The sequence below is a fragment of the Megalobrama amblycephala genome, linkage group LG20, assembly GCF_018812025.1.
Source record: "Megalobrama amblycephala isolate DHTTF-2021 linkage group LG20, ASM1881202v1, whole genome shotgun sequence".
In the NCBI taxonomy this organism is placed as follows: domain Eukaryota; kingdom Metazoa; phylum Chordata; class Actinopteri; order Cypriniformes; family Xenocyprididae; genus Megalobrama; species Megalobrama amblycephala.
Window position 1 is genome coordinate 14,195,848 of NC_063063.1, and position 21,373 is coordinate 14,217,220.

General features: G+C 37.4%; 1 protein-coding gene across 5 annotated transcripts in view; it reads left to right on the top strand.

Moving 5' to 3' along the window:
- caskin2 (CASK interacting protein 2) overlaps positions 1-21,373 on the top strand; it is a 68,039-nt gene that overhangs the window by 20,637 nt on the left and 26,029 nt on the right. For all 5 annotated transcript variants that reach the window (XM_048170038.1, XM_048170041.1, XM_048170042.1 and 2 more), the window contains 7 exons: positions 5,928-6,025; positions 7,756-7,901; positions 10,978-11,073; positions 12,023-12,135; positions 14,321-14,429; positions 14,679-14,787; positions 16,776-16,870. In XM_048170038.1, the coding sequence (XP_048025995.1) occupies positions 5,928-6,025; positions 7,756-7,901; positions 10,978-11,073; positions 12,023-12,135; positions 14,321-14,429; positions 14,679-14,787; positions 16,776-16,870 (766 nt within the window). The remainder of the gene's footprint in view (positions 1-5,927; positions 6,026-7,755; positions 7,902-10,977; positions 11,074-12,022; positions 12,136-14,320; positions 14,430-14,678; positions 14,788-16,775; positions 16,871-21,373) is intronic.

Sequence of the window (21,373 nt, forward strand, 5' to 3'; positions counted from 1 at the left end):
ACCAATTATCATTTCCTCTGTGTAGAGTCTTCTGAATTTACAATAATGGTCCCCTAGTAAATTAATTAGTGAAGAAAGATAAAACACTTGGCATTAAGCTGAGTTTAATTACTCATTACAAAATGATCTGTATACTTTTGCCTTGTTATATTTAAATGTGTGTTTTTTAAAAATCAATTGATGATTTATTAAAGTGGCAGAAAAGGTATTAAAAAAATCTTCACTGTCTTCACTGCATTAGATTATAGCAATATAGTGTACGTTGGCTGTACAAGTATAATCAGAGTCTATTTAAAAATATAAACACAGTGAATTATAGGACTTTAAATTGTTCACTCAGAATTCGGACAATATTACAAAATGTCTGACATTACTTCAGTCAAGATTTTTGAACAGGAATTTGTATTGTAAGAATTAAACGTATAATACGTCCTAAAATATTAACCTATTTTTTTCTGTTTTCTGCATGCCTCGCAGACCCATATTAAAGTCTCCATGTCTTGACTTGTTTGTTTGCTGAGCCTAGCTGTGGTTTTGTATGCTTTCACAGTGTGTTTGCATAAATTCTATCCATTGTGCTGTAACACCTTTGTGCACAAACAGGAAAAAGAAAGTGCATAGATGCTTGTCTAAGTGATAAAGATGTATTTCTTCTGTCGCTTCTCTACAATATATAACACAAACTGTAGGTTTTCTTTAAACTATAGCTCAACGTTAGTCAAAAGCAATGTGACGTGGTTTGACTCGTATTCCCATGACTCTTCCCATGATTCTTTTCTGCTTTGAGCTACCATCACTGTTTGAAATCAAAGCTTAGACTGTTAGAGAAAGCCACGGACTCAAAGCTCTGATCACTCTTAAAAATACTGGACTGTGGCTCTGGGAAATGTTGTCTGGAGATGAAACTGCTGTGTGTATACTTTGTGTGCATTTGAGATCACAACCAATGTACATTAAGGGAAGATTACGTGAAAAAAGATTTTGTATTTGATTATAATGATTGAATTGAATGAACAGCTAGACGCATTAAGGTATTGTTGTCATAAATAGCTCACAGATGAAGACAAATATATTTGTCTTAATTATTGTCCTTAGTAACTCTTTTGTTTGGCCGACTTGAAATTTCTCCATTAAAAATTTTCCTAAAAAAGTTCCTGTCAAGGCAACTACTGATTTCTTGTTTCAAAAACTGTAAAGAAATTTCATTGTTCATGGTTTTATTCTTTATATGTTTAAATTACATCAATATATGAAGTATACTCAGAAAAAAAGAGAAAATCTGGCACATTAAAAACATTTCATGCATTAAAGTCAGTCAAAACCCTTGTTTACACAGCAAAATCCCCAGAGTTAAATCAACTCTGCTCAGATTACATATGGTCCCTCTCTACTTAGTGTTAAAGTAACACTGAAGCAGAGTTAAAGTTAATTAGATAATTAAGTGATTAATTACGTTATGATTGAGCATTAGTGATGAACACCTGATGTTAACAAGCAGAATCACTGAAGAGAAACACAAGAACTACAACTGACTTCAGCCACAGCCTTAAATGAAATCAACTGAAGATAAAAGACGTAAAATCTCTCAAGATCTGATTAAACAACTCCACAAACAGCATGCTATCTCGTTAAATTTAACTCTGCTTCAGTGTTACTTTAACTCTATGTAGAGAGGGACCATATGTTCTCTGAGCAGAGTTGGAGATTTTGCTGTGTAAATGCATGCACATCTTATTGTGAATAATTAACCTATGCATAAATCTATTTATTTTTATTTTGACCTAATAATTTTTAATCAAAATGTCATAACTCGATCTTCTGGTGAAACAACAGACTTCTTCCTGGTGATGTATGCTGAAATTTTCCAGTCATTTAGTCTGCTTAAAACCCGCCCCTTTCTTACAATTGACTGCAAGCTCGCATTCAGATCTGCCTCCATCCAATCAACAACCAATGATTAAAAACAAATCCCCACACTACATTTTTTTTTCCTTTTCGATAATTCACTTAACTCTGATGTACATCACACTATGGAAGAAAAGATCTGCTGCTACTTGTTACATAATACATTGCTTTAATAACCTCAACTTTAATAACCTCACCTACCTCACAGTCCACAAATATCATTAAGTAAAAACATATATTTTCAGTATCACCAATTAACAAATGCCCAACAGTGATGATTAAAACAACAACATAAATAAACAATAATCTGTTTTTTTTTTTTTTTTTTTATGCTGCATTGCATGCTGGGAGTCCACAGTTCAGCTCAATGTGAAACTATTTGTTCAGACAACTCTCTTAGGCTATTTGGGACAACATTCGGTTAACGTGTGTGTATTTTTTAATTATTATTTTTTATGTAATTCTAATTAAAAATGCCCTGTATGCTTTTGTACAATGTGTGCACAGCACAGGTTCAATCTGTTGTTGAATCTGAGAGTCCCATTAGTCTTGAGACGAAAGTGGCAGATAGTTGAAAGTGTATCTCAATGAAGTTGAGGGCCTCACATTAGCATGAGTGCTAATTTGCGCTTTCATGAGCAGCAGAGGAAGAACTGAGAAACCGGCTCCTGAGGGACCTGCAGCTGAGGTGGAGGAAAAACATTTCATTATTCATCACTGCTACTGGCACTGCTTTCTTTCTTTTCTTTTCTTTCTTTTCCTTTTCTTTTCCTTTCTTTGTTTCTTTCTTTTTGGATTTCTAGATTTCTTTCTTTCTGGATTTCTGGATTTCCTTTTCTTTCTGGATTTCTTTCTTTCTGGAACAATCAAGTACATAATAATTTGTCAAAACCCGGCAGGATATTTTTAACAGGCGCAGTAGGTTTCATCGGGTGACATACTGATGTGTAAGAGGTGTCCCTAGTGGATGTGTTTAAGAATGCTGTTTAAGAAGTCTGGATCAGATGGCGTGTGCTGCTAAACCATAGACAGAACACAGCATTCTTGTGATATGTGCCATATTAATCATCAGCGTTACTCATTCTCAACATCTGTGATTGCTGTACGATAGCTGTAGGGTGCTTTTATACAATCTTTTGTTAGTTTCACAAAACTCATGCCCTCATGGAGTCCCTGCTGAAGTTATGAGGGGTTATTTTGGTGTAAAGTCTCTTTGGGAGATATGTGTGAAGTTGTACATATACTGTATGGCTTGTAGGAGCACAGCACCAGTGCAATGAAGGAGAAAACAGTAGAAGTAATAAAATGGGTTCAGAAAAACATATCTTAACCAAGCGGGAAAACCTTTAAAAGTCCACGTTGAATGTAAAAATTTGGTGTTTAATGTAAAGTAATGAGGGACATAACATTCATGACATATTTGTCATCACACATAATGATTAATTTTCTTAATGTTGACTCCAAAAACAACACTACCTTTTAAAAAGTTTGGGGTCAGTAATATTTTTACAAAAGAAATTAATACTTTTATTCAGCAAGACATTCATAGACATAAATTACAAAAGATTTCTTTTTCAAAAATATGCTGTTCTTTTGTCAACAGTATTTTTTTATTAAAATTTTACATTTATTTTCAAATAAACTTTCTATTCATCAAATAATCCTGAAAAAATGTATCAATGTTTTCAACACAGATATGACTGTGCCTTTTCAATTCAGGTTAGTGACAAGTTTTTGCATCCACATTTAGCATTATTAATCAGAATATTAAGAGCCATTTATAATAATGTGTTTATAATTGGGAAACTTATGTAGATGACAAGGAAAGACAATTTGACAGCTGACTATTTTGACAGTTTGGGATATTTTTCTTTTACAAAGCACTACTGCTGCCCTAATGGAAATTTATAACTATTCCAAAAAAAGTATTGTCCGGACCTCCCCTGGGAAGGAAATATAGAGACCAGACCTCTTGGAACTTTAATTGAATACACCTGGTTTATAAGTAAACATTGTTTCTAAAAAGTTAATGTGAAAAATTAGTAATAAAGTGAAGGACGAAAAAACACATACACGTTACACAGAACAAGTGGCAGGTCTATTCATTTGCATTTACACTAAAACTAAATGCATTTTTAATGCATGCTTTGACATACGGTATCAGATTGTTTTGTGCGGTCTATTGCTATGGTTAAATCACTGTCAGTCATTGCAGTTTCTGATTCAATTGCGTATTTAAATGCAGTTGTAAATCCATAAACTTTCTAGTTTACTGAGCAGCATGAAAAACAAAACTTTTATTCAAATTGCATGAGTTATTAACAGAAAGAGCGCAAAGAGCACTCCCTTTATAATCACTGAAGCTGTCATTCACTAAGTTCAGCACCTGCTCACTGAGATCTACACTCCTGCGAAATCTCCCACTATAATCAAAAAAGCTGTCTACACTGAACAATGATTGCTTATTTACATTGTGTTCACACATTGTTGGTAATAATGTGAGGATTCGCGAGTGAGGGAAGGTCTAAAGTGCACAGTGAATGAAAACTCTGATTCTTACGGGAGCGTTTAAAAGCAGCGTCTGTTAGCTGGTACCGAATGTACTCGGTATTCTGAAATATAGACACTGCAATAGAGTGCTGGTACAATCACATTTTTAAAATTTCAGTAGGCCTACTGAAGTACTGGTACTTTTGACAATCCTAATCTAATATATAAACTTACAGTTGTTAATTATGAACTATTTTTAAGTTTCAATCATATATTGATCGCTCCAATTGACTGTGCTCTGTGAGTTCTGTTAGGGCCCTTGATTCCCTAGGTGTTTTTGGTAAAATGAGGTCGTGTGCACTATAAAATGCATAAATGTCTCATCCATCATTAAACTCAAGTCAGAGGGATTGTGATGCTTAGTTACACTAAGGGGCTGGAAAGGAATGTCTCTAAACTGATCCTTTAAACTTTGAATAAATACTGTGCAACTTCAGTAGGAGCATCATTGAAACTGTTCACACTGACACCAAATGACAGTATAGTATAAAGCAAAAGCTAGCTGTTATTGAAAACAGGGACATTTCCTCTCGTAGACAAGTACGTCTAAAGAAATCTTGGTATTCAATTCCTATGATAAATTTTTAATAAAAATTATATATTTATCTGTCTCAGACAGACATGCTGTGTTGGGATTTGCGCAGTTCCACCAGATTCAGTGTTAACCCCAGAAACAATCTGAGTCTGCAAGGAAAAGTCAGCTTAACCTAGGGAGCTAATTATACACTTATTAGCTGCACTGACACTTTTTAATAGCCGTTCCTAGAACTTTGCCTACTACACAACCACATATTGTTCCATAGATTAGTAAATGCCAAGTACACTTGGCATCACATTTGAGAAATGATAATCCTTTTATTCAGCTCTGCCACTTATAACAATCCCTTCAATGTATCATATATCTCTAGATCTGTCTCAACTCTTGAACAGCACACTATTTATTACATGTGTTTGGTCCATAACTTATATACATATGGTGAAGGCGTAGATTTTTCCGCATAGGTTGAGTTCAGTCCTTTTAAAGTATGTTAAGAAATGTTCTTTTATTAATTTTTCAGTCATCTATTCCCTCAAACACATGCATATTTTAGAAGCTGGACCGTCCCCTGTCATAAAGTGACTGTGAAAGCAGAGATCTAACTGCTAATTGGGCAGTGCGCTCTAGCTGTGCCGTCAGGACTGATCACAGTGTTGTACACTCAGTTGAACTCTGTGACAAAAACTGTGCCAGACTGGCCAACATTTCCCTCTTTTTATTGTTCTGCTAAATGAGATGCATTTTTGTTATGCTCTGTTTGTAAAATGACTGAAGACATTTTCTTACTAAAATCTGAAGAGTTGCTGCTTGGCCAAATGCTTTAATTTAACCAAAAAATAATACCACTTCAGAGATCTAAGTAACTTTTAACAGTTTCCAGGAGATTTTTATGTGTAGTTTTCAGGACTTTTTCCTGATTTTCTTTTCTTCACAGTTTTTCAGCTCTTCATCATGCAGCTCTCACTGGCACCACTGACCTCTTGTCTCTGCTGTTGGAGGCACAGGCCACTGTGGACATTAAAGACAGTAACGGTGAGACCTTTACCATTTTTATTCCTTGGCCAAGGTGTTTCTTTTCTTCACAATGTTTTGTCTTTTTTTTTTTTTTTTAATTTTTACTTTTTTCCTCATATCAACATTATTAATAAAATAATACTTATAAATGAATGAGATGGATGGATGAACAACATTGAACATCAATTACAAATGAACATATATCCTAATCTCTGTTACATCTTGGTCTGTACATGTAGTATTTTGAAAGTTTTATATCAATTTAAAGAGATTTTGTCATTTACTCACCTTCATATCATTCCAAACTCATACTGTGAATAGTGACCACAGATGTCCTACTTTCAATATATGGGAAACCACAGATGTCCTACTTTCAGTATATGGAAAAAAGCAGTTTGGACATTCTGCTAAACATCTCATTTTGTGTTCAACAGAAGAAATAAAGTCATACAGGTTAGGAGCAACATGAGTCATTTGGTCAAAATCTCTTTAATATACCATCAAAACTTTGGATAAAATTGGATAAGTGTTTGTAGCAAATAGTTATTTATTCACATTCTAAAGACTCCAAGACATTTAGATACATACATGATATTGTGTTGTGCATGAGCTGAGTATAGTAAAAAGTAGGTAGTCAGTTTCCCTTTTTTTTTTTTTTTAAAGGGGCTATATGTAAAATGTTCATGTATTAATCACATTTTTTGCCAGCAAAAGTGTGAACAGCTTGTAACAAAACTTAAAAAAAAAACTAGACCTTCCCCAACTTCCTAGGTTGTAAGCCATGTAGACAGATTTTAATGTCAAGGACTCTGGACATATTTGTAGGGAAAAATAAGGATGTGACGTTTACGCATGCTTCCTAGAGCTTCTCTTTTGTTCAATTAAGCATTAAATCAGTGTTTATACAATGTTCAGGATAATGCCGAAAGAGCCATTCTGTACTGTAATGTAAAGAAAAGTGATTAATTCAAACTATAGTCTCATATAGCCAGATCTATCATGACAGTGTCATTTTAATTACTTCATCTGTCGTCATAATGCCGATGAATTGCAGAGCTTGTGCAAACATATCCACATCATTACGATCAGATGCTTTCTTAACTGCAGCTTTCTCACCGCTGTCATTTTTGTTGTGTGTTTATTCCGTTATTGAGATGAAAGCGTGCAGCAAATATTTAAATATTCATCTAAACGTTGCTCTCAGCAGTGTGGACGGTGTTAAGATGTTTGTTTACAGCAGAGGGTGTCCAAACTCGGCCCTGGAGGGCCACCGTCCTGCACAGTTTCACTTCAACTTGCCTCAACACACCTGCCTGGAAGTTTCTAGTACACCTAGTCAGACCTTGATTAGCTGGTTCAGGTGTGTTTAATTGGGGTTGGAACTAAACTCTACAGTACAGGGGCCCTCCTGGAGCAGGATTAGACACCTCTGGTTTACAGTATATCGCTGAAAATGTATTTCCAACTTTTTTTTTTACTTCTAAGCAAAAAACTGAAAAGGAACTTCACTGTTAGTATATCTGGGCCTTGAATCCCATTCAGTCTCTTGTATTTTACGTGTGCACGAGTGCAAACATGAGAAATAAGTTGCTGGCTGCAGTTCACTGCTGGGTTTCTGAATTCCATGTATAGCCCCTTTAATAGAAAAATTATTGTGCCAACAGAGAAAGAAAGCACAGTTTCTTTTCCATTGTGAAAAAAAAGAACTAGAAACTGTGAAAATAATGATTTTCTGCTCACTGTTGTAGGAATGCGTCCATTGCACTATGCTGCCTGGCAGGGGAAGGCTGAGACTGTACTTATGCTTCTGAGAGCTGGAGCTTCTGTGAATGGGGCTTCACAAGATGGACAGATCCCTCTCCACCTGGCTGCACAGTATGGGCACTATGAGGTGGTATGTACCTCACTACTGCAGACACTGCTCCTCTACTTTTGACCAATTTGTGCCTATCTACAACAATGTGAAGAGTCAAATACTGTAGGTTCTAGACTTTAACCTACATCATACCCAATTGGGTTTGGTTGACAGGTATGGTGGCGACTTGTACTGATGTAGTCTGGTACACTTTAAGGGTGTGATCACACTTGTAGTTCGGTTCTCTTGTTTCTTTTTTTTTTTTATGGTCCGGACCAAAAAGAACAAATGATACATTCAGTCCTGGTTCACTTGGTTTTCACACTGTCATTTTTAACACTGAACCTAAAGCTACAAAATGTAAGGCATAAGGATAAGGCCACAACCTGATTGGACAGTTTGGTAACACTTTACTTGAAGGGGTGTGCATAAGACTGACATGACACCTTCATAATCTTGACATGACACGTGTCATGAATATGAAGGAGGTTTTATGCATGTTTATGACAACTGTCATTAAATGTCATTCGCTCAATTATGTCATTTTTAATGCAAAGATGACATTGTTTGAGATGTCTTTGTTACGACAACTTGACATAAACCAACACATCATAACCTGTCAGTGTCTTTGTCATGACAACGTGACATTAGCAAAACATCATAACCTGTCATAAACATGACATAGCAGATTAATTATCAAACTTAAAAAACTACTTAGCTTTATGGGTTAACATTACTTTACATTATTTTGGTAACACTTCAGTATAGGGAACACATATATAAACGATTAACTATGACTTTTCCCTCAATAAACTCTTAATTTACTGCTTATTATAGTTAATTGTTAGGTTTAGGTATTGGGTAGGATTAAGAATGTAGAATAAGATCATGCAGAATAAGGCATTAATATGTGCTTTATAAGTACTAATAAACAGCCAATATTTTAGCCATATGAATGCTAATAGTAATAAGCAACTAGTTAAAAGACCCTAAAATAAAGTGTTACCATTATTTTATAACAGTGTCATCTTTTTTACGAAATTTGAAATTGTCTATTATCTGACCTTCTGTTGGTGGAAACTTAAAAAAAAACCCCCAAAAAAAAAAAAAAAAAACTTGAAATGAAAAATAGTCATGACGATGTTATAAAATTATTTGTCAGAGTATTGTCACTTAATGACATTTTAATGACAAGTTCAAATTGTACCACTGTACTTGAGCTCAAGATACATATTCATGACACTATTATAATGGCCTCATGACAGCCAATGTCAAAACCAACCACATGACAGTTTAATGTAATGTTAACCCATAAAGCTAAATGATGTCAAGTTGTCATGACAAAGACACTGACAGGTTACGATGTGTTGGTTTATGTCAAGTTGTCATAACTCGGACATCTCAAACAATGTCATCTTTGCATTAAAAATGACATAATTGAGTGAATGACACTTAACGACAGTTGTCATAAACATTCATAAAACCTCCTTCATATTCATGACACGTGTCATGTCATGATTATGAAGGTGTCATCTTATGCACACCCCTTCAAGTAAAGTGTTACCGACAGTTTTTATGACATATTTTGCAATGGAATTTACCGAACATCCAAAACAATGCTGTATGTTGGGCTAAATGCACTCTCGCTGTATGTGTGTTCATATGGTGGTATTTTTACCAGCTGAGAACTCACAAAGAGCTAATAAAATGTGTATCAAAATTTGCAAGGAATTCCTCTGTTGCACACAAGCGAAGATTTGCTGCAAAGAGACAGCAGTTCTGACGCCTGTACCAAACTGTAATGGGCAACATAGCATCTTGTGACATCACATCCTGTTTTTACTTTGTTTAGATGTATGTAGTCTGTGTTACGTTCATATTCATACGTTCACCCTAACCCTGAAATTGTGGGTCTTGGTCCACTTGTTTGGTGCACACCATGGACGGCAGCGTTCACACTTATTCAAATGAACCACTCTCGAACTGAGCAATCGCACCAGAGTGCGTTTTAATCAGACCAAACTTGCCACACACCCCAATTGATTGCCATCCAAAGAATGACTTTTTTGTTTTTTTAATCGTAATCATAGACTTACCCACGCAATATGCCCAAATACATTTTATTGCCATCACAAACTATGAGTTTGCATGTGATGCACCCCAAGGAATTTTTTTTCGAAACACTAAAACTGAATTTAAGAAAGGTGGAAAATAAAGTTGATTTAATAATAAATCAAATTTATTTTAAAAATCAACTCAAATAAAATTGGAGTTGTATAATATACTACAATTCGTTGTTGAAATATAGACATTTAAATGGTGGTTGTAATAACTTGTTTTCATGACAGATTTATTAAAACACATTAAATAATGAAGACAACGTGTAATGTGCCTGCAAAATGCTCCTCTCTAGAGTTATTTTTCTGACTAATGAGCTATGGACATTGAATAGCTTTGATGGGCCAAAATCACTGTCCAAAGCGGTGAATAATAATGTAATACAAATATTTTTAGTTGCCAAAATTTCGGAATCAGGAATGTGCTGCGACTCAAACCAAAATATTGCTTTCAAGGCTGTTACAGATCTCTGGCAGCTAGATAAAAAGAATGTGTAGTGTTTTTCGTTTTCTTAATGGAAAAGAAAGGAAAATGCAAGATATGTCGTTGCACGCTCAAGGCAAAAAAGAGGTCCCCTATCAAAGATCTAACATTACTTTGTAAGTCCAGGGCTTTGTTTCAAAACAATGCATTTTTTTTAGTTAACCTAGCTGTGTATATGATACCTCTCAGAACCAGGTTAGATTGACCAGTTGTTTGGCTTGAAATGCAGAGTATTCCCTTTCTAAATGTCCTACCCTTTCTCACAAAACGTGTCACAGGATATACTGTGTGCCATATAACGTAATAGTTTACAAAGAGTCAACTGTATTTTTCTGTCCTTACCCTCTTAGTCCTTGACCTTTTTGGATGTTATTTCAGCTTTTCATAAATGTGTAGACTAAAACCGACACGGCTTTTGACATTGTCTTCTATTGTGTAATCCCAGAAACCTTATGCAGTCAGACACAGCTCCTCTGACCTTTCACTGTATCTCCTTTTCTGTGTGTTCCCTCAGTCTGAAATGCTACTACAACACCAGTCAAACCCCTGTACTGTCAACAAGGTGAAGAAGACCCCTCTGGACCTGGCCTGCGAGTTTGGCAGACTCAGGGTGAGCCGGGAGGAGATTTTGAGAGTATTGCACTCAATAATAATAATAACAAACATCTGTTGTGACCTTGTAACTTGGCCTCCCACTATACCGCCTCAGTGGGATTAATATGTGCTCGAATTGTGCTATTCAGAAGGACTCAAAAATAATTTAAATAATTATGCGCTTATGTATCAGCTGTTATTTTAGTTTAATATTGATATTTATGTAATTTAAGAATATGTGGGCAAAATAGTTAGATTTCACCAGACCTTTATTTTATGGGTGCAGTGGAATTGTTCAGCTATTGGTATTTCTGCATCAATATAGTTGGGGCTTATCCAATTTAAAATAGCTGTGCCCTTTATAACATCTATCGTAGTTATCCCAGTCTCAGTGTAAGCTTATAGCATTGAATCTCCGCACTGCATTCTCAAATATAATTATAAGCAGAAGTTCATGACATAACAAAGCTTGAATGAGGTCGTGCGCATTCAGTGGCAAAGAATATGAGTAAGCTCATGCAAACTGCCTGAGATGGCTTTCCTGATGACAAATTTCTGAAGCAGTCTTGTTGAGAGATCTTTAATTCACCTTAAACTAGATTTGCCAGGGTGAACTATTTCTATTTAATCTTTCGCCCAAGTCATTTGGAATTATAGAATGCAAATGCTGCAGAGAGTCGGGCTGATGGAATGAGTCTAATTTAGCAGCACACCAGCGAGTCAGTTGCTGGGCTGCAGGAGGATTCTGCCCCAGCTGGAAACTGAATTCCATTTGACAGATTCTCAATGCCAGGGAGTACAAAGTCATATTCCTGGGCTGACAACTCAGGCTGGTTGCTTTACTGTATTTTAAATTGGCAGTGACATCGTGTTTAGACCTAAGTAGGCAAAACTGGAGCACTTTTTGGCTGAAAGTGCACTAGTTTTGGATCACTTTCTCACTGTTTCTTAATTCTTTCCCTCAGGTGACCCAGCTGTTGTTGAGCAGTAACATGGTGGTAGCTCTCTTAGAAGGGAACGGCAGGGATAACACCCCCCTGCATCTTGCTGCCCGCAACGGCCATAAGGACATTATCAGGTCCGATTTTCACTAACCCTTTGTATCCTGTTATGTTTTTCTAAATCTTCCTTTCAGTCTGCTTAATCTGCTTGTGTGCTCAAACTGTTGTCATTGTTTCAGAGGAGAGGTGAAAAAACCTAGTGAGCTGCCTACTACCTACATAGGTAGCCATGGAACCTTACAAGTGAATGATTTGGAGTGCTTTACATAGGCAGCAAGTCCCTGCTCCACACAAATAGCACTTGCAATTGGTTTCAATGGAGTTTGAGCTCATGGCTCGATGATCTAATAGGCATAAAAAATTACATTGCGCACACAAACATTTGGTAAAATGGTCCTTTTTTAAATTACACCAATTTTAATCAATTTTAGTTATGCTTGATAATTTGTATCAATTATTTTCAATTGAATGGAAAAGTTAATGATCAATTTTTTTTATCCTTCATTTATGATGAACATTTCTATTCTAGTCCTACATCTTGGATTTATTTGACTTTTCTTTTTAGCATTTTCAGACTGAAAACAGGATAAAATTGAATTAAACAAATCTTACTGCAATACATTTTAGGATTGCATTCTTCACAGAGAATACATGCAGTGGCGTCATAGAATTTGAAGGCATCATAAATAAGTTATCTACGTTTTGATATGTCTGTCGCATCTGGACAGCGACCTTAAAATTCAACCTCTATAGACAGTCAGTTGCAATAAGAGAGTGAGAAAATATGGGTGTTAATATACATGCAGGCATGCCGGGAGGGAGGTTGTCTGTCTTTTTTGCAACATAGTGTCTTGTCAAGCCAGCAGTCAGGCAGAATTTGGCTGGACGCCTTGTTGACATGTTTGTCGAGCAAGTGAGGTGAAGAGAAGAGGGTGTGGAATGAGTGTAGTGTGTGTAGTGCGTTTGTTGGTGTGTGCATGTGTTGACCTGGGCTGCTCTCCCCTCTTAGTGTAATGAGAGGGCTGTGCTGTGCTGTGATGGTAACATGCATAGGAATGAGGCCGAATAGGGTTACACCAGCCAGTCAGCTGCTCAACATGCTCCTCTAGCAGTAACCATATATGAAAGTTCAAGCTTCAGCTCTCCCCTCCACTGCCTTTCTGGAATGCTGGAACTTGTAAACATGGGAAAGATGGACAGTGGTAACAGGAGGCCGCTCTACACTTCTTATTATAAAGCATTCAGTTGCTTGACTTTTATAAAAACAGAATGAATTTATACCGAACAAACGGATTTGTTATTTCTTGATGTGTTCAATCAAGAAATCAGTCAAAACTCTTTTATCATCATCACCATGGTAACTATTGACTGATAGTTCAACCAAATATGAACATTCTGTCATCATTTACTCATTCTCATGCTGTTCCAAACCTGTGACTTACTTTCTTCAGTGGGACACAAAAGGAGAAGTTAAAAATAATATATTGGCTGCTCTTTTCCATACAGTATAATGGAAGTTAAAGAGAACTCCAAAATGACCAAAAAGTTCAACAAAATTGGTCCATATATCCATACAACATATGCACCAAGTTCCAAATCGTTATTTACTGAAAATTTCTGAAATGGACTACAAAAGTGTCTTTTCTTTTGTATTTAGAACAAAATGAATATAAGTAAATGATGACATAATTTTGAAAACTTTTGGTGACCTCTTTTAAAGTGGGAAGGCAAGCCTTTAATCCATTCAGTTGGAGGAATTAATCAATTACAGCTAAATGGAAAATGGAGACTGTACTGCTGCTTTGGATACTGAATCCTGAAGAGACACTCAGAATGTAAAATTGATTGATGATGCAGAGGCTGTTTTTGTTACTCAAAGGCTTTAAATTGCCATGACTTCTGACCCCATGCTGGTGGTCTTGAACTTACTATCATTGTGTGGTTTCAGTTCTGCCCACTCACTGTGCAATTTTTGGTGTTGATTTTGGTTTTGTATTGTTGTAGGCATAACAGAAAAATTTCTACATGGTTTTGCTATTTTTCTACAGTCTGTTTCTTCTCACATATTAAAATAATTTCAACTGAAATCAATATTTCATATCCATTTGTTAATTAATTGGGTAAGACCTGATCACCCTGTCAGGTTCATTCTTATGGTAATGAGCAGCTAACTGTACCGTTTATTAAAGACATGAGTGATTTTGTTCGTGTCTTGTGGACAGGATGGCTCATGTGTCGTTATGGTCTATCACTCATTTTTAGACTGCTGCTAAAAGCTGGGATTGACATAAACAGAACCACTAAATCCGGAACGGCTCTGCATGAGGCTGCCCTCTACGGGAAAACAGAAGTAGTAAAATTATTGCTCGAAGTAAGTAGATCCATACAGAATAATATACCATCTGCATATTTTCAAGATGCTCTATGGCAACACATGATTTATTTCTAACAGAGTTTAAAATGAACTTATGTCAGATTTATTATTAAGAAAAAATTCTGTGAATTGTGCATCTGTCATATCAGAGCACATATATATGATATATCATTTTGTATTTCTGTTTGTATACAAAGTTTTTTTTTTCTTTACTGAACTAATACTCATTTACTATGTTTCACCTAGGCTGGGATTGATGTGAACATCCGCAACACCTACAATCAAACAGCCCTGGACATTGTGAACCAGTTCACCACTTCACATGCCAGCAAAGAAATCAAACAACTCCTCAGAGGTGACTCAGAAATTCAAACCTCCTGTCAAGTCAAGTCACTTTTATTTATATAGGGCTTTATACAATACAGATTGTTTCAAAGCAGCTTTACAGTGATAACAGGAAAATGATTCCATGATGCAAACAGCTTAAGGGCCCTATTTTAACGATCTAAACGCAAAGTGTAAAGCGCACGGCGCAGGTGCACTCAGGGCGTGTCCAAATCCACTTTTGCTATTTTAACGACGGAAAAACGGTCCGTGCGCCGGGGCGCATTTTTGAAATGGGTTGTCCCTATTCTCTTAATGAGTAATGGGCGTAACGTTCAATAAACCAATCAGAGTGTCATCTCCCATTCCCTTTAAGAACGAGATGCGTTCGCGCCATTGCGGATTGCTATTTACATGGCGGAATTTGTTGGCGGAAAAGCTGAACGCTTTTCAAGCGAAGAAACCGATCTGCTCGTGCGCGAAGTTAAAGTCAGTTAATATATATGTGTGTGTATTGGCACGATTGTTCAATTAATTAGCCAATTTCGTTCATCATTATAAGTAGTAATAGGCTGAATTGAAAATAGGTAGCCTAATTCTAATACACGCAATGACTAGTCATCATTACATTTTAATATTTATGTAGCCTACACAATAATATTCTTTTACACTGTAATCCTTTTGTTTTTAATATTTGGCATGTTTGTGTGATGCGCATCCCTGTGTGTAATAAGCAAAGTCAACGCGCACTGTGGACGCGCCCAGAGGCGCAGTTTCTACTAACGCGCTCTAACAAAAAAATATTGCGCCATTGACTTTAGACTTTAGACCAGGTTTGAGTTGGTCTATGGCGAAGTCTATTTTCAGCTCCTTAAAATAGCAATGCGCCGGCAATGCGCCTGAACACACCTCTTTTTTAGACCAGCACGCCCATGGGCGCACTAACTGGCGCAAATGCATTTACTAATGTAACGACGTGGCACTGAACGGGAAAACGCGAACGGCGCCGGACGCAAACTAGCAAACACACTTGCGCTGTGCCTTGCGTCACATTGCGCCGGGTGTATTATAGGGCCCCAAGTCAGTTCAGTGTTGATTCAGTTCCATTGTAAAGATCATCAGTTATTAAATTAGTAAATTTAATCTATAAAGCAGTTCTTGAGTGTCATTGTCCAGCTCAGTTCAGCTCTAATCCAATAGAGGCAGTGCAGTGAAATCAATAATACTGTTGAATATTGTTGAATGTCTCCCTTCCCTTCCCTTCCCTTCCCTTCCCTTCCCTTCCCTTCCCTTCCCTTCCCTTCCCTTCCCTTCCCTTCCCTTCCCTTCCCTTCCCTTCCCTTCCCTTCCCTTCCCTTCCTACTATATGTACCTTATATTATTTAATGCCAGGCGTTTGATCATTGTTACCTTTGACTGGGTGTAGACAATAGTTGTCTAGAGTGAGTTTTGTGTTGTGTGTTCATTTCTGGGAATCTGCTGTCATAGCTTTTGTTATAAAGCTTATAGAGTTGCATAACATTACTGTCTTGGGGCATAACAATGGCAACCATGCCTGGAGATTTAAGTAAAAGTTTTTTGTTTACCTGTTTGCATGTGTGTCTCTGCGAATGTCTGGATGCGTTTAGTAGCTGCACCCTTCTACTGTCCCTCCTGTAATCCAGCAGCTTGTTGTCTTTGAAGTGCATGCTTTGATATGAGCACTAAAACAGCTGAAGGAGCTGTGTTTGAAGATGAAGGGTGTTTAGAATCCCTGTTCTGAGCTCAGCTCCTCATTAAATTTTCAGATGTGCTAAGTGCTTCAGAGTATTTAAATACTACATTACTCCTCTTTAAATTCTGCCTATTACACTTCTTTATTAGAACAAACCCCACCTGAGTTTTGAATTCTTAGAATTTCAGGTTGTAGTTTTGTGTACCTCTGTGGAGGACTTGTTGAATATTTTCAAGGTAAACTGTTTTTCTGTCTCTCTCATTCTCACTCATTCATGCATTCATTGTCCTGGGTTGTGACATTAGACGCCAGTGGAGCATTGCAGGTGAGAGCTTTAAAGGACTACTGGAATCTCCATGACCCCACCGCACTCAACATCCGGGCAGGAGATATAATCATGGTAGGCTCAAAAGAAATTACTTTACGCAAACACCCCACTATTTCTCACAAGAGGTGTCCTAATTTAATACTGTATAATGTGCATTATGCAATAGGCCTATATAATTGGCAATGTGCTTGAGCATTGCCTTGATCTGCATTCTTACCAAATAACTGTATTCTGATGAATCTCAGAAACATCAAAACCCAAAACAACAAAGTTTAGTCTTAGTGGAAGAAACAGTAAAGCTGAAAGCATTTTTTTAGAACTCTTTAAATATGCACTAAGACGCAAGACAACACACAGCATTGCATATCATATTTCTAACTGATATAATCATGTCCTGCTCATAAGACATAGCAGTAACGTGAACAAATGAGGACGGTAATTTGATGTTCCCTACAGAGAATACTTTAGCATGCTGCAACAGGTTCTCGCCAATCAACCTTTGATGTCTGACTCAAATAAACCATAGCTTGTTGTTTATGCTATAGTAGTGTGTGTTCAGCCTAGTTCCCCTTCATAACAGCATGCTTCACCACCACTAAAAGGCTTGTGTTCAGTGCGTGTACTCTAGAGTGCAGCCCGAGGCTCAGTGCCACACGTATGCTATGTCACTGTTCACACCTTGTCTGTCTAGATAGCTTTAGGCATCCATTTCTGCTAGCATAAAAGGCTGCTGTGCTTTTGTGGCAGAGAGACATAAGAGACTTTAGGTTTTTTTCTAAAAGCTAGCAATGAAAGTTATTTCCCTTACAGTAATATTAGGACGTTAGGGAGTTGAATTAGAGGTAAATTAACATATCTCAATGATTAATACAATAAGAGGTAAAATATGAACTGTTATTCACCTTTAGGAGACAGATGAAACAAAGCACTATGGGGCGAGTTCATTAAACAGCATGTTTTATTTCCAGAATGTATTTCAGCACAAAAATGTCTCAGGTTACAAATGTAAGCTTGGTTCCCTGAGAAGGGGAACAAGGCACTGTGTCCTAGGATGCTAATAGGGAATGCCTCAGCATGACCGGTGTCTGAAGTGGGAAAAATGGGACAATTGTATTGGCTGGCGACAGCCTATGTCGTCACTACTAGTGCAACCATGAGATATAAAAAAAAAAAGGTGCCTAGAGAATATGTCATCCACTTCTTCGTCTGAAAGGACCGTACAGGCAGCCCAAAAGCATGGCAACGAGATGCGGTGTCTCATTCCCTTTCTCAGGGAACCAAGGTTACATTTGTAACCTGAGACGTTCCCTTTCAAATGGGAACTTGCACTGTGTCCTAGGACACTAATGGGGAACAAATGCCCACTCCACCATGCTGAGGGGAATGCATGCCATATTGGCTGTGACTAAGCACAAGAGAAACTACTCAAATGGCCTGACTGTTAGAGTTAAATTTCCCAAAGGTCTACACCAATAATTCAACATTACTCGCTATGGCCACTGCCCAAGCTGCATGCCTCAGTGAAGAAGTACAATTTTACCATTCACCTCTTAAGGTCAAACCGAAGGACTTGACCCAGGGCAGAGCTCAAGGGCTTGGAATCATTTACCTAAGCAAAAGATTCCGTTAAGGGAATACAGCCAGGGACAAAAAAAAAAGGACCCTGGCCTGTCAGTTCAGGGGGACCTAGCGTCAACCCCTAAAACCACCAGGGAGGCTCACTTCGTTCTATCTTGACCCTGTCAGCCTACGACCTGTCTGTTTAACAGAATCTCTATATTTAGCCCTCAATCTGAGGCTTCCAATAAGAAGGTATTGCATAACGGCAATAATCACAACTCATTGGATTCCAAAGACAGCGTCCTGGGGAGCAAGACTCAACATGATCCTCCAAGCGAGGGGAGTGACACTGCTCAACCCGAAAGGGGTCTCCAGGACCTACAGAGTGTAAAAATAGCTCTGGGGAAGCTGAGTAATTTGCCTAGTGACCCTCAATAGCCACTTTTCCACTGTCCGGCCAGTGCCAGCCAGGGCTAACAATGTGCCGTGCTGGGCCAATAGCCTCGGACCTCAAGCACCGAGGCCAGAATCAAGTTGCATTTCCACTGTCGAGCCAGTAGCCCCGCAGCCAGAGCAACAGAGGGAGCTCATGAGAAGAAAACAGGAGTTATGAGTTATACGAGTTAACCAGAGTGTGTGACATATATGCGGATGCATTAGTCTTGTATCAACAAAGGCACAGGGAAGAAACAGACAAAATATTAAACCAAATAAATACTTGATTATAATCATACATGAGTTTACTCAAGTAGTTTCTGGTATTTTCTATAAACGTGTATTTATTATCGCAATAATTTGCATAAGTAACCTTTAGCATCGCAAATAAATACATTTCTGCCTCATAAGGTGATCAGAATCCCCATCAGATTGCAAGGAAGTTATTTCAAACACTCACAAAAGTGAAAAGGCACGCTCTAGCACACTCGCTTTTGGCCCAACAGTGGAAACATGGTTAATGAGGGAAGTACCTATAGTTCAACTAAAGCAAGTCAATCAAAGGCTACGTTTACATGCATCCAAATAATCCATTTGTAATTGGATTGAAAAAATTCATGTAAACACCTTAATCGATCCGATTGAGCTCAATCCGAATGAAATTTCAGTCTGATTGGAAGGGGTGGTTTATTCCTTTTCTAATCCGATCCAACAGCAAAAAATTACCATGTAAACACTTGAATCCGACTACTTTCTCAACCTCGATCAGTATTCACTACAGAATTGAAAGTAAAAAAGTGACAGCTGTCTGATGGGTAATATTTCAACATAATATGCTAATAACGGTATATAACTGTCTTAACTTATTCCATTATTTCTCTTGTGGCCGTACATATAGGCTAGTGAAACAAATGAGAATAATAGTATTTTGTGTTAAACAGGTTTTTTTTTTTTTTTTATATATAAAAGTCGGCCGACTTGCTTGAAGTAAAGCTACGCTTAATTTTCATTGATGACTGGAGTGTTAGGAAATATTATAACCTACACTCTTAATAATTTTAATTACAGGCCTGTAATTCATTGTATAATAGACCTAAAAAAATGTTTAAAACATTTTCACGGATGGCCTAGCTAACAGCCTAAATTGTATTATCCTCACAGCACGTATAATATTAATTTAATAATAAAAGAAGACGAACCTAATAGTTATAATAATAGACTAGAAGATTGTAACATGCCTACATTAATTGGAAATACCAAATCCTCTTAATATTGCCAAGATATGATGCTTTTGACAATATCTCTGGCTATGGTCGATGCATAATTATCGTCTGTTGAAGCGTGATTGATATGACGTCACACACGCAGAGCGTGTGCGCAAAAGTTTTAATCGGAATGTATATAAAACACATATAAATGGATATTTGAATCAGATTACAATGTTTAGAGTACATGTAAACAGATCTGCAATCGGATTCAATTCATTCGGATTGACGAAAATTGGTGCATGTAAATGTAGCCTAAGAGGCTCACAAAGAATCCTACTTTACTTATAAAGAGGCCATAGGAACGCCTAATCAAGCTCTGGAACCAGTTATCAAGGAAGCTCCTGAAGAGCCTTACAACCTGATACTGATCTGCAGAGTTCTAGGGAGCAGAGTACTTAACACATAACCAGTTGATGGAAGTACTTCAACCAGCTCAGCCTAAATGTGCTTGTCAAGGAGGCCCAAATAAGGGCCAACAACTCAATAGTGAATCTAATCTCTAGCAGCAAAAGGTCCACAGAGGAAAAAAAAAAAAAAACGGAAAGCTTTGCAAGCAGAAGCGTCAACAAAAGGACTTTTCAAAATTAGGCATAATAGTGTTTATCATAAAAAACAGTACTGATAGGAAGCTCCAAAAGAGCCTACTACTCTAAACTACTGTGTGGCAAAGTTCTGAGAGCAGAGGTTTCGGCCAGAATGACAGAAGGAAACCTAAAAGCCCTCTAGCAAAAGCATTTCCTAAGAAACTTCCAAGAGCCAATATATTAATAACACTGTTGCATGGAGCTCTGGAGAACAGAGGCCTCAACAGAATGACTTTATAATGAGAGGAAGCCTAACAACACTCAACCCCAAAAAAAGTTAACACAGGAGGCTCCCTATTACTGCTTTCTGTATGAAGCTCTAGAGAGGAGGCTCCTAATTAAATTATCACAAGACAAAGTAGTCACAGAGTCTCCTATTCCTATACAACTTCCTATTTATGAGGAGCTCCAGGGAGCAGGAGGCCACAAATAAAGAATTTTCTAAAAATGAGAAGCACCCTAACAGCGCTTAACCTGAAGACTAGCTAGTTAGAGGAGGCTCAAAAGGGAGTGCCTGTAAAATAGACTGAATCCTATATTAACATTGCTACATCGAAGCTACAGGGCATGGAGGTCTCTGCAAAACAACTTTTACCAAGTTTACAAAGTTTAACCAAGACAGCCTCACAGAGGACTGGCACACATGATGTACTGTCTAGCTGGAGCTCAAGAGAGCGGAGGCCTCAGCAAAACTCTATAATTTAAAAGCTTGTAAAGGAGCTGCCTGC